The sequence below is a fragment of the Aegilops tauschii genome, chromosome 1 (assembly GCF_002575655.3).
Source record: "Aegilops tauschii subsp. strangulata cultivar AL8/78 chromosome 1, Aet v6.0, whole genome shotgun sequence".
Lineage (NCBI taxonomy): Eukaryota > Viridiplantae > Streptophyta > Magnoliopsida > Poales > Poaceae > Aegilops > Aegilops tauschii.
This window is the reverse complement of record NC_053035.3, coordinates 494,779,894-494,798,864: the sequence shown is the minus strand read 5'-3', so window position 1 is coordinate 494,798,864 and position 18,971 is coordinate 494,779,894. Positions and strand designations below refer to the sequence as shown.

At 49.1% G+C, this 18,971-nt stretch overlaps 1 protein-coding gene across 1 annotated transcript; it reads right to left on the bottom strand.

Moving 5' to 3' along the window:
* Nucleotides 1-231: 231 nt before the first annotated feature.
* LOC109736425 (S-type anion channel SLAH2) lies at nucleotides 232-2,417 on the bottom strand. Its single transcript, XM_020295646.4, has 2 exons — nucleotides 1,680-2,417; nucleotides 232-1,590 (listed from the first exon to the last, which is right to left on the bottom strand). The coding sequence occupies exons 1-2, from the start codon at nucleotides 2,319-2,321 to the stop codon at nucleotides 367-369; spliced, it is 1,866 nt and encodes a 621-aa protein (XP_020151235.1). The 5' UTR covers nucleotides 2,322-2,417; the 3' UTR covers nucleotides 232-366.
* Nucleotides 2,418-18,971: the final 16,554 nt, after the last annotated feature.

The following is an 18,971-nucleotide window of genomic DNA, read 5'->3' as shown; positions in this document are numbered from 1 at the left end:
CTTTAGTCCCGGTTAGCCACGAAAACCGGGACTAAAGGTCCTCCGCCCCGACGGACTCCTGGCGCCCACGTGGACGGGCCTTTAGTCGCGGTTCGTAAGAGGCGCGACTAGGGGGGGAGGCTTTAGTCGCGCATATTTAGTCCCGGTTGCACAGCCGGGATTAATGGCCTTTGCGAACCGGGACTAAAGGCCCATTTTCTACCACAATCAACATGAATTAATGGCCTTTGCGAACCGGGATTAATGGTCGCGGTTCGTAAGTTCACAAAGAAGAAAAAGAATAAAGAAAAAACACAAAGAACACTATACAAGCACAATCAACATGAGCTAGCCGTGCGTACATGCACCATGTCGTGCATGGACCTCCTAACACTTTGCTCTTCCGTGCCCTTGTGCCACAGTAGATTCGCCGACACTGCCCCTCGTCTTGTAGATGGAGCCGGCATCATCGCAGTATGCGCCTTGCTTGGAATTGGAACTAAAATTTGGGATGGAGAGAACAAGCTCCTTGACATCAGAGCTTGACGACCGAAGGTGCGCGAGGATCTTGCTAAACTTGGGCCTTCGTCGCGTGATGGCTATGGATACGTCATTGGGGAAGAGGTCCTTCCGCAGGAAGGCGTGGTACATGGTGGTGGCTAGCACGCCGGTGACCGTGACAACGGCAATTCCTGACAACCCGACTGCCAGTGAGCGCGTCAACACATTGTCTACCTCCGATGCATACAACACTGTCGCCAAGGCCACACTCGTCATCGGAAATGTGTACGCCCACCATGCCAGTGAGAACCTGAACCCCCGAAAGAGGTTGACGCGCACCACCAGCGACACATAGAGGAATAGTGAGATGAAGTAAAGGAGCTTCGCACCATCGTTGAACTCGCCAGAGATCCTTGTCCATGCCATGGATGCGACGCTAGGTGCGGCGACGAAAAGGAAGAACACTGGGTGGAGCTCCTTGGGGAGCTGCACGTTGGTGGGGAGCCGCTGATATAGAGTGACGAAGAGCACGGCGTAGTGGGCCAACCCGACGGCAAAGAAAAAGATTGGCAGCTCTCGGAGACCCATCCTAGCGCCAAGCAGCGCACCAACGAAGTTGCCAACGACAGCGAGGTGGTTTGATGGGTTGGCCACCTTTGAGAGGCGCCGCTCGCCGCTAGACATCCACTGGCCGTAGATCTTGAGGTCGAGGCACAGGATGGGCGCCATTAGCACGTACCAGACGGCGTGGTGGATCTCCCACACTGGATGCGGCACGCCCTTGACAAGAAAAAGGCAGGCAATCCATGGTGCAAAGAAGAAGTTGACGCGCACGGGATGGTGGAACTCGCGGCGGACGGCCTCGAAGTAGAAAACGACCTTTAGAAGGTAGGTGATGGAGACGACGACCATGAGTGCGACGGAGATCCACCAGAGGACGTGGTTGGTAGCAGGGTGCACGTGAAGAAACTTGGTGGAGGGCTCCGACTCGAGGGTCTTCCAGAGCATGGCCTGGCTGCTCACGCCAAGGCACATCCCAAAGGCGCTGATGGGGAACCGGAGCAGGAACGGCCATGTCTCGTCCTTAGGCAACACGGCCACCTCTGTCGACTGCAAGTTCACGAGGTTATTAGACACAAAGATGTCCCCGAAGTACGTAAACTTTTTGCTGGAATACTACACGGTGACGTGGTACGTACCCGAAGTGTCTCGAGCTCGGGTCCTTCGAGGGCGGCGAAGTAGCGGTCGGCGGTGGGCACTTCATCGTCCTCGTCGGTGTCCTCCTCTGAGATCTTTGATGCCGCACCTTTTTCGACGTCGGTGTTCTGTGGCACCCCACGGAGGCTGGAGAGCTGCCGTTCAAGGCGGCCAGAGAACGTCTTGAACTGGTCAAACCGCCGGTCTCGATCCCGCATGCTGTCGCTCCGCAGCACCGCCGGCACCTCGCCGCCGGTTCTGACCACCAAGGACGGCTGCGAGTGGTGCCGGGCCTGCTTCAGCAGCTGTGGCACGGCCAGGTGGTGAGCCCGCTCGACCTTCGACACGGTCGGCGGGACGGCAGGGGCGCCCACGTCGGCCTCGTTGGCGCAGACGAACGATGGCATGCCCGACGGCGAACCCGGGACGTTGATCAAAACAGAGCTCGGCGTCTCAGCGTAAGCAGCCGCGGCCGCTTTCTTGGTGGTCCTGCCGCCGGAAACGACGGCATCGGCAGCCTCCATTGAAGAAACGCCGGCGGCCTGCGACGGGACACAAAGGAGAAGCGGCTCCGGGGACGGAGCACACCCCGGCTGTCCGTCCAGTACCCTCGCCATCTGGATGCTGACCTCCCTGGACGCCATGGCAACAACTCTCTCTCTCTTTCTTTGTCTCCACCGCTGAAGCCAGCAAAGCTCTTGAAGACGCGTGCGAGATGGTGGTGACTGGCTAGTGAATGTATGTGCATCGCATCGTGGGCGTGGCCAGCTTATTTATACACACACATGGCCCGAGTGGAGGACGCACGCGCGGCTAGCCAGCTGATGGATCGACCGACCGACCGGTGCTAGTGCCGCGCCGGCGGGTTGGGTGGTCAGGTCAGCGGTGCCGCCACAGGGTGGGGATGAGGGACGCACGTGGAGGAGAACACAGGAAGGTTCCACGCATCACCGCACAGGCCATTGCTACAGATATAGCGCGCGTCACCGTCAGCAGTCGACTCTCTGCAGCCAGCGGTCGCGCCGGATTCCTCCACGCCTCTTGCTCGTGTCTTCGTCACGTCCCCGGCGGTCCATGGATCGAAGGGGACGAAATTCTTGTGCATGCATGCACACGGCCTCGACTTGGACGGATTGTGTGAATTGTGATGGAGAGCTCGACCGAGCATGTCTCATGCATGGGTTGGTGGGTAGTAATAATAGTGCTCCCTCCGCTCCTAAGAGCAACTCTAGCATTTTACCGACCCGTAAAATGTGTTTGTAGGTCGCACGGGGGCGATTATGTAGGCTGAAAATTGCGGCGGCAGACTAGAAACCGCAAACGGACCCTTAAATTTCAAAAAATGTTGTTTCGCATGAGAAATTTAAACAACAGCTCGCCGGAGCTCGCTCGCATACATGTTTCTTCTTCGCAAATAAGTTCATACACGCCGCATACATACATAGAGGTTAGATATGCTAGACAGGGCCTATGCTACCGCATCACTGCAACAAAATTGAGCTCACCGGAGCTCCTGCGGTAGCTGCCCACCGGCGGCGATCAGTCGGAGTCGGAGGAGTCGGAGCCGAGGTCGACGAAGAGCTTCGCCTGCTCCTCCTTCATCACGCGCAGGTCGGCCTCCTTCGATGCCTGCGCCTGCGATGCCGTGAGGCCCGAATCGAGGAAGAGCTGCTCGTACTCGAGCTCGCGCCGGATGCGCTCTTCCATCTCCTGCAGCTCCCTCGCCGACCGCTCGAGGACGACGCGCTCGAGGAGCTCCTCCTACCCCGGTGGGAGGTAGTCCTCCGGTCCGATGACGCCTCGGCGCGGCGGCGCATTGGGCACGGCCTCCTCCGGCTCCCTCTTCACCGGAACGAGCCGCGAGCTCGATGCGCCCCACTAGTAGAAAACAGGGCTTTCGTTCGGGCATGGCAAGCCCATTAGTCCCGGTTCAGTCACGAACCGGGACCCATGGGGGCATTCGTCCCGGTTCGTGAGCCCAGGGGGCCGGCCGGGGCCTCGTGGGCATTGGTCCCGGTTCGTATGGAACCATTTGTCCCGGTTTGAGGCATGAACTGGGACTAATGGGCCTCGCTCCTGGCCCACAACCATTGGTCCCGGTTCTTGGCATGAACCGGGACAGAAGGCCCGGATTTAGTATCGGTTCTAGCCATGAACCGGGACAAATGAGCTGCCTATATATACCCCATCGCCGCAGCAGAGCACTCCACAGTGCTCTATTTTTTCTGGCCGTCGAGGGGAGGGCATTTGGGTGCTCTAGCTCACCTCCTATGCACATGAGGTGTTCGATGAAATGTCTGAGCCACACTAGTTAATCTTTCTCCTCTCGAAACTCGACCTCCGAGCTTCATTTTCCCCGAGATTTGTCTAGGTTTAGCGGTCCGTCACGTCCCGTCCCCGTCTTCACCGCCGTCGATCGCCCGCGCCAATCTCGTCGCCCGCACCACCGTGGTGAGCCTCTTGTTCTTATCTTCTTTCTGAAAGAAAAAAATTCTTACTTCAGATAGATACTTGTCTAATTTTGTTACTTTTATTATTCCTTCTTATTACATAGTGCGATGGTTTTGGTATCCGCCCCCGTCGGCGCTCGTCCTGTCTATGATTCGGATGTGGTATATATTATCTTTTTATAACTATTTGGTTCATTTATTGTTTATGACAATTATGCCGACCAACGTGACATAGATTTTATTTATCTAGGAGGTGGTTGAACCGGAAATTCCAACTGACCCTATTGTCGAGAGGTTAAATTTAGTTGAAGAAGAAAACAATTACTTGAAGGAAAAAATAAAAAAAATGAGGAGGAGAAGATGATATTGGAGTTGCATGTTGCGGATGTCGTCGATGATCACAAGATCAAGATGGATGCAATGCGCTTGAATATTAGAAAGATTAGAAAATATGTCATTCATACCGAGGCTTGGTTTCATTATGCCGTTGGATCAATTGTTACCTTGGTTGCGATTATGATCGCATTTGTTTTCGCATTGAAATGTTTTACATAGTTTCAATGTATGGTTTAATTAATTAGATGCTCTGGAGAGCTATATATATGTTGTTAGATGAGAACTATGTATGTGCTTTGGTTTTAATGTGATGATGAACTTCTATTAATTTGGTCACTTAATTATCTATTCATGATGTTCTGTAATGGTTTTTGACACACTTAATTATATATAATGCACGCAGATGAACCGGCAATGGATGTACGGTGACAGACACACCTCCGAGTACATTAAGGGCGTGCATGATTTTCTCGAAGTGGCTGAGGCAAACAAGCAGAATGGTTTTATGTGTTGTCCATGCCCTACATGTGGGAATACGAAGTCTTACTCTGACCGAAAAATCCTTCACCCCCACCTGCTTTACAAGGGTTTCATGCCACACTATAATATTTGGACTAGGCATGGAGAAATAGGGGTTATGATAGAAGACGGCGAAGAAGAAGAGGACGATGACAACTATGTGCCCCCTGAATACGGTGATGCTGCAACGGGGGAAGTTGCTGAAGATCAAGAGGAACCAGACGATGTGCCCAATGATGCTGCAACGGAGGAAGCTGCTGAAGATCAAGAGGAACCAGTGCCCGATGATGATGATGTCCGCCGGGTCATTGTCGATGCAAGGACGCAATGCCAAAGTCAAAAGGAGAAGCTGAAGTTCGATCGCATGTTAGAGGATCACAAAAAAGGATTGTACCCCAATTGCGAAGATGGCAACACAAAGCTCGGCTCTACAGAACTACACAGTTCTACAGAACTCTACCTTGGTGACCCCGTATGTCGATGAACACAAGAACAGTCTGCGCTCCAAACACCCGGAGTAGTGTGACGACTGGATTACATGTGAACACATCAAGACTTTCGACAGTTGGTTGGAAACACGTCTCAGAGGTGACACCACTGTTTGTGATGAGTTGTACTCATTGTCCAGGGGACCATCTTCGACTGTATTGACTTACAAAGGATACGAGATAAATGGGAATACATTTTACACGATCGCCCAAGATCAAAAGAGCACCAACCAAAACAGCGGTGTCCGCTTTGATGCAGGAACCGAGAGGGGAAAGGACACATATTATGGTTACATAATGGACATATGGGAACTTGACTACGGACATGATTTTAAGGTCCCTTTGTTTAAGTGCAAATGGGTCAATCAGTCAGGAGGCGGGGTACAGGTAGACCCACAGTACGGAATGACAACAGTGGATCTGAACAATCTTGGGTACATTGACGAACCGTTCGTCCTAGCCAATGATGTGGCACAGGTTATCTATGTGAAGGACATGTCTACCAGACCGAGAAAAATAAAAGATAAGGAAGCGAATACATGATACGATGAGCCAAAGCGCCACATAGTTCTTTCAGGAAAAAGGGACATTGTGGGAGTGGAGGGCAAGACAGACATGTCTGAAGATTATGAAAAGTTTCATGAAATTCCTCCCTTCAAAGTCAAGGCTGACCCACGCATCCTGATAAACGATGAAGATTGTCCATGGTTACGGCGCAATAAGCAAATGACACAAGCGAAGAAAAAGTGAAGACTTTCTCCCGCAACTATTATGATGATACCATGCCAACTTTGTAACAGACGAGTATGATACCATTGTCCGTTTTGTACACGAAGTGCATCTAGTTTTTGCCGTAACCCTCTCAACTTTCTTCCACATACTATGTGGATGAAATGATGATACCATGCCAACTTTCAACCTTTTCAGAGTTCATTTGAAATGCTTTTCAATTTTAGGGTATTATAGCTCAAAATAATTAGTAAATGCATGAAAAATGGTGCACGAAAAATAACAAATAAAATAAATAAGTAATTAGAAACAAAATAATATAAACTTTATTAAAATATATAAGTAGAAACAAAATAAAATAAACTTTAATAAAATTTATGAAACTAAAATTAACAAAGTATTTTCTGTTCAAAACAATATAAGAAACCTCTAGTATTATTGAAACTAAAATCATATAAAATTGATGCAACTAGAATTATCGAAGTATTTTCTGTTCAAAATCATTAAAAGCAAAAAGTATTTTCATAAAGAACTTTTTTTGATAGAAACTTTAATAGCAAAAAGAATTATCATAAAGTAAAATAAATAAGTAATTAGAAACAAAATAAAATAAAATAAATAAGTATTTTGTTGTAAGTAGAAACAAAATAAAATAAATAAAGCAAAAAAGAAAACAAAAAAACTGGGAAAAAATAAAAAAATGCCACCTACTGGGCCACCACGGCCTGAATACGACTAGAAACCCATCAATGGGCCAGGATTCAGGCCCGCAGAAGGCCCAGCAGGCCCACAGGCATAGCAGTGCAAGATTAGGCCCAGAGGCCTGCAGTTCAGAGGAGTTCAATGGAGATGGCGGGGCAGGGCTTATAAACAGGTCCTGCCGCTCCTCGGCTAGCGAGGTGGGACTAAACATCCCACCGCACCGCGGCTTTGGCAGGCGCAGGACATTGGTCCCGGTTGGTGCCACGAACCGGGACCAATGCACACCTTTGGTCCCGGTTCATGGCACCAACCGGAACCAATGCCCCCCGTTTAGTCCCGGTTGGTGCCACCAACCGGGGCCAAAGGTCTCTTTTCAGGAGACCTTTGGCCCCGGTTGGTGGCACCAACCGGGACTAAACGGGGGGCATTGGTCCCGGTTGGTGCCACGAACCGGGACCAAAGCTCTGGGTATATAACCAACACTTGTGAAAATTTTCATCTTCATCTCGCAGTTGCCCCTGACGACCCCTCGACGACATCGACGCTGCCAGGCTGCGCCGACGCCGCCCGCCGCCCCCGCCGTCGCCGTCGCCCGCGCCCTCACCGTCGCCGCGCCCTCGCTCGACGTCGTCGCCGCGCGCCGTCCCTGCCCCGATGCGCGCCGCCCCTGCCCCGCGCCCTCGCCGTCGCCGCGCCCTCGCCCGTCGCCGTCGCCCGCGCCCGTCGTCGCCGTCTCCCGCGCCCTCGCCGTCGCCGCGCCCTCGCCCGACGTCGTCGCCGCGCGCCGCTCCTGCCCCGATGTATTTTTTCAGATATATGTATTTTTTTATGTATGTTCATATATGTATGTATGTATTTTTTCAACTGTAATGATGTTTTAAAAATACATATATGCAAAAGTTAGATTTTAAGAAAGGAATTTGAATAGGTTTTCAGCAAGGAATTTGAATCTGGTTCAAATTTCATTTGAATGAAATTTGAAAATTTTGAACTATGGATCAGAAGGTTTTTGGTGAAATGGAGTGTGGGTACTGTCATGAAGTTGGAGTAATTTTTGTGGTTGTAAAAGAGTTAGGAAAATTTAGAATGTGCTAAATATGTCAAAAATGTTTTTTTGTTCATAGAAAGTTTTTTGTTCATATACAGAAAGTTTTTATATATGACTATGGATATATGAGCAATGATGATCCATGGATGTATGCATTGATATATATGAGAAACGATGTTCATAGAATATTTACCAAGTATATATGTATTTTTGTTCATAGCATTTTTTTCCATTCATATATGTATGTGGCTATAGATGGATATATATGAGAAATGATGATCCATGGAAAAGTTTTATACTTCTCCTCTTTTTTTTCTTCGATCTTCTCCTCTATTCCTTTCTTCTTCTCCTCTTTTTATTTCTTCTTCGTCTTCTTATTTTTTATCGGGTATGTCGTTGTCGATATACCCCCTCCCCGATAACATTATTTTCCCATGTATGTATGTCGTCGTTGTCGACATATATAACTCCCTCCCAGATAACTTCGACATGATGGACGGTCGATATTTATACCCCCTCTCGACCGTGATAACTTATACCACGGGAGCAACCCCCCCCCCCCCCCCCGGCCCTCTCGTTCGACCAAAACTCTCGAGGACACCCAAACCCTAGAAAAAAATGATGTCGGTCTCCTACCCCCTCCCGCCGCGCCCCTACCCTTGAAGCGTTGCCGAGGACACCCCAAACCCGGAATAAGCTAGGTGTGCGTTTGCACTAATATATCCACCTGCTGTCATGTTTGTGTAACAATTGCCATGTTGTAATATTTGCAGAAACAATGGAGCACGGACGAGACGAGCAAGCAGAAGAGGTGTTGGGGACATAATCTTAGCCGGAGGTGATATCTTGTCGTATCTTAACGACAATGATGGTCTGGAAGAACAGGGTGAAGAAGCAGGCTACGGTGATCGAAGAGTGGAGGAGGAAAGACATGATTATGATGGCTCCGGTGACCCAATGCTGGTGCAAGAAGGAGCCCGTGGTGACGGCTCCGGTGACCGAACAGAGTCCGGCCAGGTAAATATATTAGTTAAGCCTGTGCTGACTAGCTAATTGATGCATTCATTGTTTTGGTATGTACACACATTAATTAACTCTCGTCTTTCTTCTTTTTTCTAGCCTTCCAGATCGAGCACAACTTCGGTAAAGAGACGAGGCCCGAAGAGAAAGTTGCGCTCGGATGAAAGGTTTTTATAGATCACAGCAATCGCGCGCGACGGCCAACCGATTGAACCCATCCGGACAAATGATGCATTTGCTGCTCAGTGTGGGGTTCTAGTTAGGGACAAGATCCCGATCAGCATCCACCAATGGTATAAGCCTAAGAAGGAAGACCCTGAGGTGTCTTATGTCAATGATATGCAGAAAGATGATCTTTGGACTGAGCTGAAGGCAAATTTCACCCTACCGCCAGAGGAGGATCCGGAGAAGCCAGTTAAAGAGCAATTAATCAAGTCTCATGCTCTTAAGAAGATGGCAGACCTATTCAGGAGGTGGAAGAATGAGCTGAAAACGTTTGTCGAGAAAGAAGAGACACCAGAATTCATCGGCCGGTATGAGAAGATCAGAGATCACTGGCCCGCATTTGTGGCCCACAAGACATCGGAAAAGAGTTAGAAGATGTCAGCGACAAACAAGAAGAATGTTGCGAAGAAGAAGCTTCACCATCGCACGGGGTCAGGTGGCTACCTCAAAGCCCGGCCTAAGTGGGCCAAGGCTGAGAATGATCTGCTTGATAAAGGGATCGAACCACAGACAATGAACTGGCCAGACCGTTGCCGGACTTGGTTCTTCGGGGCTGGCGGAAAATTGGACCCTGTATCAGGGAGGTGCGTTTGGACGGACGAGCTTTTGAGAATACCAGTCAAGAGGCTTCAGCAGTGTATCGATGCAGCGCAGGAAGGGACATTCGTTGCAGACAGAGAGAACGACGAGCTCACAATGGCCCTCGGGAATCCTGAGCACCCTGGATGGACATGAGGCACGCCAGGCTCCATTCCGTGGAAGGCTGGTTCTCCGGACGCAGTCGGTTACAAAAGCCAGGAGAGGAGGAAAAAAGTGGAGCAGACCCAAATTCAGAAGCTGCACGAAAGGGTTCAAGCGCTAGAGGAACGAGACGGCAATCGACATGCCGAAACTACCCCCGAAGCTACCCCGCCATCTCAGCGGAGAAGCAGCGTGGCTTCCACCGAGCTGCTTCAGCGGGAGCATGTCTTGACGGCTCGTGCTAGCTACCCCGTAGATGCTATCACGGAGTCTCAACATTGCCACCTTATGACGCAATGGCAGAACTTCAAAGTCAAGGCGGCTGTTGGCTCTGTTTTACCTCCTGAACCCGGCGCAACCTACCACTGCCGGCCGATTCCAGAAGGATATGCTAGGGTGATGGTGGATGAAATAACGGAGGGATTTGAGGACCTCCGGCTTGACTACCCTACCGGTGAAGGGGAGACTCGGCTGGGTTCTGCTCTGAAGACTCCATGCCTATGGCGGAAGGAGCTCATCAACCTTCCGAACTGGACGCCTCCGGCGAGTAAGGGCACTCCGCCTCCTCCTCCGGCGAGTGATCAGGGCACTCAGCCTCCTTCTCCGGCGCGTGGCGGCACTCCGCCTCCTCCTCCGCCTCCTCCTCCGGCGAGTGATCAGAGCACTCAGCCTCCTTCTCCGGCGCGTGGCGGCACTCCGCCTCCTTCTCCGCCTGCGCCAGCACGCCAGAGCAGCCAGCCTCCTCCTTCTCTGCCTCGTCATCAAGGGCGGAAGAGACCCGCTGCCGCTCCGGCTGCTCCGGTGCGTCGTAGTCCTTCTCCTCCGCCTCGTAAGCAAGGAAAGAAGACAGCCGCAGCCGCTCCGTCTGCTCTGCTGGCGTCTAGCAGTACAGCCAGAGGCGGGAGGCAATACAGATTCGGTCCTTCTCTGAAGACTGCAGAGAAGTTACCATACGAGAGGACCGAGGAGGAAACCACGAAGATTGTGCGAGCCGAAGTGACGAACTTCTTTGAAGGGGTGAAACCAAATAAACATCCACCTCCGGAGGAGAAGGTAGATCCGGTGAAAGCGAAGCGCACTCTGGCTGCCCTGACAAAACCACCAAAGTCTCCGCCGAGAGGCAACTATGAGCGCATTCTTGCAAAGACATTTGCCGAAGCGGAGCTGTCGGGAAGTACTGTCAGTGATCAAAGGTTAAAAGAACGACGAGCTGGGAAAAAAATTGCCCAGCTCGGCGAACAAGCGAACCAATCGTGCCCCCCGCTCAAGGTGTCTAGCGACATCGTCGCTAATGATCCGAGGATGGTGCCCGGTTTTAGCAATCTTGGAGATTACCTGCCCGACGATGTACATTATGATATCTTGGAGGTGGACGAACACAAATACCATTACGGTAAGCCTCTCATCAAAGATGAAAGATCTCTAACAACGATGATGCGAAGATTACATGATTGGTACATGAAAACCTGCAGAGAGTCTGGGGGACGAATACTTTGACGCTGAGAGTTAAACCGGAGCATGACCTCGTTGGAATTGAACTGTTGAATGTTCCATTTGAGGAGTTCTTCCAGTTTTTCAATCAAAAGGCCCTCGATAAATCAACGATCACTTGCTACTGTCTGTAAGTAGTACTACTTCTGTCATTAAGTCTCTCTATATAGGTCAGCTCTTTCATTGCATGTATTTATAATTATCCTCACTATATTATGCAGATTGAAGATCGCTGAATTGAAGAAAAGACAAATCGGTGATATTGGGTTCATTAACACAAATCTCATAGATGCAACTGAGGTTAAATATCATGCCGAAAATACCGACGACAACTTGCTACGATCGTTGGTAATAAATGAAAACAAAGATATAATACTCTTTCCTTACAACTTCAACTGAGTGTTACTGTCTTGTGCATATTCGGTTTCCCTTATTAGTCCAGGTTAGAGTAATGTAATTGATGACTTATGCATGCGTGCGCAGCTTCCACTATATTCTCCTAGAGATTAAGCTTGAGCAGGGAGTAGTAACCGTCTTAGACTCGAGACGAAAAGATCTCCAGGACTATGCAGACATGACTCAAATGCTCGAGAAGTAAGTTAAATCGATCATTACCCACCATATCAGCAACTTTGTTCATTTCCTGATATCAAGTAATTGTTTTCTTTGTCTGGCAGGGTTTGGAGAAAATTCACCAAAAAAGCTCCGGGACTGCCGAAGAAGCTGCAATTTAAACACCCGAAAGTAAGTACTATAGTAGCATGTTCCGCGCATCTCCTAGTGATTCAAGCGCTAGTTTTATCAATACCATTTAGCATGCTTGCTTATCAGTTTGATTGACCTCTATTTCTTGTAAAGTGGTTGTGGCAGGAACCCGGGAATAATTATTGTGGATACTACGTTTGCGAGTCCATCCGCTACACGACCTGTGAGCGGGGATACTCTGACGAACAATATGAAGTGCGTAAGCAATAATATTCACAATTTTATTTTATTACCATCATTTGTGTTGAGTTTCATTTATTCATATATATATATATATATATATATATATATATATATATATATATATATATATATATATATATATATGTATTGACCCCCTTCTTCAAATTAGATCTTTCGGATGCGGGATGAACTCCTAGCACCAGATCGTATGCGAGCAATTCAAGAGGAATTGGCAGCATTTTTCCTTGACCACGTGATCGCTGAAAACGGAGAATACTATGTACAATTTAACTAGGAGATTATATTGTAAGAGATAATTATTGTATATATGTAGCCGGTAGTGTCGGATAGATATACGAGAACTTGTTGTTCGACCAATCTCTCGGAGAAGGAGAGGTGGTCGATATCACTTCTCTCTGTATGCATATGTTCATGACGATCTTCTGTTTCCTTCATTTGCTTACTAGCTAGCGTGTCTAGTCCTCTCCATACGTATATAGTATGTAGCATTGACCAAGCATGGAGATAAGAGAGGACACTTCTCTCTATTAATTAGCTAGCTAACACAATATATGAAACACCTAAATTAACCCCCCAAAACCCCCACCCCCCCCCCCCCCCCCCCGCTTTCAAAAAAATAAAAAAAACCCCAGCCCCTGAAATGCTGACGCGTGGATGCCTATTGGTCCCGTTTAGTGCCACCAACCGGGACCAAAGGCCCTCCTGCCTGGGCTCGCCGCACCGGCCACGTGGAGGCCCATCTGTCCCGGTTCGTGTAAGAACCGGGACTAAAGGGTTAGGGCATTAGTAACGACCCTTTAGTCCCGGTTCAAAAACCGGGACAAAAGGCCCTTACCAACCGGGACAATAGGCCCTTTTTCTACTAGTGCCCGCGGATGAGCTCCCCGCGGACCAGTGGCCGGATGAGCTCCCCGCGGACCAGTTGCCGGAGGAGGCGCGGCGGCGACGGGCGCGCTCAAGCTCGAACTCGTCGAGCTCGCGCCGGTCGAATGCCGGCGGCGGCCGGGCACCCTGGTTGAGCCACCGACGCGCCCCCCCGCTTGTGCGCGGCGTCAGATCTGGCGCGGCGGCGGCGCTTCGCCTCATCCCCCGAGTCGGCCATGGTGGTTCAAGGCTCACCGGCGGCGAGAAATCGAGCGGCGCGGTGGGGAATTGGAGGGAAACGCGGCAGCGGGAGGATAGGGTTTCAACCCGCATCTGCCCCGCAAACCCGCAGTTATAGTGGCTCGGGGGTTGCGTTTGCGGGCTGCGGCAAAAAAATTTACGGGCCGGTCACCGATGCGGGCTCTGGTCTGGCCAGGAAAAAGGGCCGAGCCCGTATAATCGCCGGAATTATGCGGGTTTGCGCCGGATGCGGGGTCTGCTAGAGTTGCTCTAAATATAAACACTTTAGAGATTTCAATACCAACTAAATAGGAAGCAAAATGAGTGAATCTACACTCTAAAATATGTCTATATACATTCGTATATAGTCCGCATTAAAATCTCTGAAACATCTTATATTTAGAAACAGAGGGAGTATATACCTGTATTAATTTGACGTAAAATAATAGTAATACTAGGACGGCGACAGATTAAAATGGTGCATGTATGGGCCCATGCTCGTGCTCAAACGCGTAACACGTTTGAAAAAGAAAACTATGATAATGCACATTTATTTCTTTTGATAGAATTGTTGTCATATATTTATTTATCTTTAGATAATGTAAGCTCTCGTCAATCGTACAATTGCCCCGGCGTATGTGAGCTTTGCCTCCGTGATTGCTCGGCATTATGCCAGGATTATATATTCGATTATGGCAGACTATCTCCTAGCATTATAATATTTCCCCACCTTGTACCACGGCTTCTTTGCTTGGTGGACACGTATCTTTGCCGGCAGGACGCATCGACTGCATGAACACAGGATCACAACCGTATGTACCCCAACTGTGATGGTTACACTCACTACTTGATTCCTTTTTCAAAAGGAATCGAAGGTACGAATGAACTTTTGCATACTTTGTAAGCACATCACTCGAGCTCCTATGAAGCTGCATGCATGCGGTTCATTCCTTTGGGAGGAGGAATCTATCTACGCGCACCGTGGTGCGTGATACGCGGCGCGTACGCGGAGAATGCACTGGACGTACGGCAGTTCAGTGCAGTGTAGTCAAAAAGTTGAGCCTGCCTCTGGTGTGGTGCCGGCCGAAAGATCGGTCTCGATTGATGGATAGCGTGGCCATCTTATTCTTTCTCCGGCGACCTTGACCGACGCGAGCCAAGCACCTAGCTGCCCGGCCACTACATACTCCACTATATATGCATGCAAAGTGCCGTGGTGCACGCCAGGAGCCCACACGGTAAACTTTGCGAAGAAAAGCAGTACAAATTGCAAGTCATTTCTGGACCCGGGTTTGGTGTGGATCGAATTGTTGGACCGAGACTCGTCTCTGCATTTGGTCCATCGCTCGGTCGGGTTCCATGCTCATGCCTCACGTAGAGGTTGCTTCCTTAAAAAAATTGTCGAGGTTGCTTCCACGAATCCCCCTACATGGCTACATGCCTACGTGCATGCATGCAAGACCAGTCAACAAGAACAAAGCTACACAATGTGCTGGATTGTTTTAGAATGTCAATTAACTACTAGAGTTAATTACCCCGCAAAAAAACTACTACTCTAGAATTAATTACCCCGCAAAAAAACTACTAGAGTTAATTATCTATGTAGTGATCGAGAGCTTGGCCAAAAATCATCATGGAATAATAGGCGTATAAATTTTAGCATTGTTTTCTTAGAAAACTATGCCTGCCGGCTCATTATTTCGAATATGTTCATAAAGTCAGGGTGTATTTATGTGTGTTCATAGCGGTAAGTGTATGTGCTTTTGTACAAATATTATTACCGTAGTCACTCATGCATAACCGGTAGATCATGCGGAGCTGCGCATCCAAGCCAGTAATGCTATGTACTGACTCGTGTTGACGTGGAAGTACATGTGCAGATCGAGATGCATGTACAGAACTATAGATGGATCGCATCTAGTAGCATCACAGATCTTCATAGTAGATCAAGGCGAAGTAGTTTAGGTGATCAAGTCAATGCGAGCTCTTCTTTTATCTACTCGATCGGTTTGTGTCTTCACGATCAAGTATAATACCTTCTTTTTTAAATAACAGGGAGGCTCTCCCTGGCTCCATTACTCGATGAAATCAAAGTCATATCTAGCATAGTAATACTTATTAGGTGTAGGCTTCAAGACGAAGACGACGACAAATCTTCGGGCCTGACTATAGGGAGTGGAAGGAGAGATAGCCTTGTAGACAAGGAGAAGAAGGGATGGTGACAGTGAAAAAGTGAGCTAGGCTTTTGGGAAGGACTGGTCATGAATCATGGGTGGCCAAATCGGTAAAAAAAAAAAAAAAAAAAACTGTGTGACTGAGCTACATATGCGAGAAACAACAACCGTGCAAATCTATCGTGAGCCCACCGATTAAGCCACCTTCACCCATAACTCGTTGGTAGGAGATGAGCAATAAATCTAACAGCCACAATGTTCACCACGGTATTGCCGTGGTGAAATCGCTCGACTAGGAGTGTAAATGCGTACACGGATAGGTTGTTTTCTAATTAAAGCTGTTGTGGCCTGCAAAAGCCGGCCCGGATTACTTTTCATTTTAAAAGTAAGAACAATATACAATGCAGTGACTACAAGACGTAGCACATGACAAACCCACAAGAAAGTACATGTGAACAATGAAGAGAATTGGAAACCACAAACTTAGCACCCTTCACAAAGTGACACATGAACAAACTGTGGATAGAGGGACGAATGCGGCCAGGCAACTTGAAAGGACACCCAAAGTCAGGATCGCGAAGAGGTAGAGGCCACCTGCTTGCTCAGCGATCACACTTCACCATGAAGAGCTAGGAGAGTCGCAGCCCTAGTCAAAGGGCATCCCACCGCTAAGGCCTTGTGGTGACAGAGAAAACCGCTGACGCAACCCATGGGGGATGTTCCGCCGAGATAATTGATGCACCTCCTCTTGGCCTCGCTACCAATGGCCATTTATTGCTTGTATCTGTGTTGGTAATTCCCCGAAGAGGAGAGGATGATGCAGCACAACAAAAGTAAGTATTTCCCTCAGATATGAAACCAAGGTTATCAATCTAGTAGGAGAACCAAGCAACACTATGTAAACAGTACCTGCACACAAACAACAAATACTTGCAACCCAACGCGTAAGAGAGGTTGTTAATCCCTCAACGGTATTGAGATAGATTAAATTGTATGAGATTTGATAAATAGATCTAACTAAAACACAAAATAAAATAAAGAAAGAAAAAGTGCAGTAAGATATTTTAGAACATCAAATAGTCTCCAAGAACATCGAGGAGAACATTGTATTGAAAATCAAAAAGAGAGAAAAAGCCATCTAGCTACTAACTACGGACCCGTAGGTCTGTGGTAAACTACTCACACATCATCGCAGGGGCGGCAAGGATGATGAAGAACCCCTCTGTGATCGTTGCCCCCTCCGACAGAGTGCTGGAAAATGCCTTTAGATTGGATCTCGTGGTCTGGAACTTGCTGCGGCTCGAAAAGTGTTTCGTCGACTCCCCTAGAGTTTTGCGGATTTTTGAGTATTTATAGAGGTGGAGGTAGGTCAGGAAGCTTCCAGTGGGCTCCACTACCCACCAGGGCGCGCCTGGGCCCCCTGGTGCACCCTGGTGCCTAGTGGGCCACACGAGCCTCTTCCTGTGTGCTCCTTTGGCTCCCTAGGTGTCTTCTGGGCAGAAAAAAATCTCCAAAAAGTTTTGAGGTATTTGGACTTCGTTTGGTATTGATTTTTCTATAAAGTAAAAAACAGCAACTGGCACTGGGCACTATGTCAATAGGTTAGTCCCAAAAAATGATATAAAGTTGCTAGTAAATGAATATAAAACATCCAAGATTGATAATATAACAGCATGAAACAATTAAAATTTATAGATACGTTGAAGACGTATCAGCCATCACCAAATGTATGAGCCAGAGCACTATGCAAAGCAACTAGAACCGGGAACGCCATCAAAGGACCTCGTTCCCAAAGATTTTGTCACTGACACGAACCTCTGAGAAGAGTCAACCAGTAAAGCAGGGTGACCAAAAAATAGCATGGCACGATAGATGCATATCACTTCCTCTACCACCATTGAACAAGCACGTGCCCCAAGCTACTCCTCCGCCAGTAGCCCCATGAGCCCAAGCTTCCCCTCAACCACCCCTTCATAGTTGCCATCATGGACTCCACAAACGACGTATTGAAGGAGAAAATGATGTCAAGGACTCCATGAAAAAAAAGGACACCACCGCCATCTGATCCGGCAGAGCCCGAGCTAAGGTTTTCATACCCAGACACAATTCATGAGATGGTTAGATGTGATAGCTTGACGGTGGCACCTCTAGGGTGGAAGACGAAATCCATGGGCACAATTTCTGCTGGCATCGACAAAGGTTGTTGCTGAGTTTTCACCCGGATCTATGCAACCACCCGAACTGCTTCAAACCTGCAAGCTTACCAAGAGTAGCCTCCACTAGCCGGCCCTCGCCACCAAGCGCAGAGCTGGGTGGGAAGACCAGCAACATGTCACACATAGGGATGCAAGAGGCTCAGTCGCGCGCACCAGAACACGTACGACGTGCTGAGCCCTGCTGAAGGGAGGAGCACCACCAACCTCCGCCACCAGAACCGCACGTCGGTAGAAAATCCCACCACCCATCTGACAGGCCAACTGAGATCCATCCCAAACGTGCCAGAGACGCGGCGCCGCCGACACACGCTATCCATGCTACCACGTTCCATCATGTCCTCGGAGCCACAACCACCTCCAATCCTCTAGCCTCTTATATGGCAAGATAAAGCCACCGCCCCTGCCGAGTCCCAGATCCAGGCGGAAGAACGTCCCAGACCGAGCCACTACCTCCACATGAGACCTCTGCGGCACCATGCCTCCCTCTTGAGCCACCCCGAGCTCGAGACGCCTGCGTGCACACCACGCCGCCATGCGAGCCTCCGTCGGATCTAACATCCTGCACCGTTCCATCCAAACCGAGAAGAAGAGAGAAAACCGGCCCCGCCGCCGCCGCACGGGCTTTACTCAACCACACCTTCGGTGGCAACGGGCCGTCTAGTGTTTCCTCCTAGGTCACACACGGAAGCGACACCGGTAGGTCCGCATGATAAGTCTTGCCCGATAGGTTTACCTCCCTCTGCGTGTGCTCGTGAGTTTGTTGGGCATGCATGTGTACTATAATGACGTGCAGAGCCAGCAGTTTCAATGGTAACACCAGTGGACGTACATCAAGCACGTACTTTGTACTAGTAGCTTTTGTGGAAAAGGTAAATCAATGCCGAACTTGACTTGAGGATGGAAAAAGGTTACACAAGCATGTGCGAATGCACGTCAACTAACACCTGTGGACGTACATCATGTACGTACTTAGTACTATTAGCTTGTGTGGGAAAGGTAAATCTATGCCGAACTTGAGGGTGGAAAAGGGTTACCACACAAGCAGGTGTGAATGCCCAACAAAATGTGTGTAGAATAAGCCA

What these genes read in the sequence shown, in the direction of transcription:
- LOC109736425 (XM_020295646.4), bottom strand. Translation starts at nt 2,321, where the DNA reads ATGGCGTCCAGGGAGGTCAGCATCCAGATGGCGAGGGTACTGGACGGA. An exon ending in CCGAGCTCGAGACACTTCGG is followed by an intron (nt 1,591 to 1,679) that starts GTACGTACCACG and finishes GTGAACTTGCAG; the next exon opens with TCGACAGAGGTGGCCGTGTT.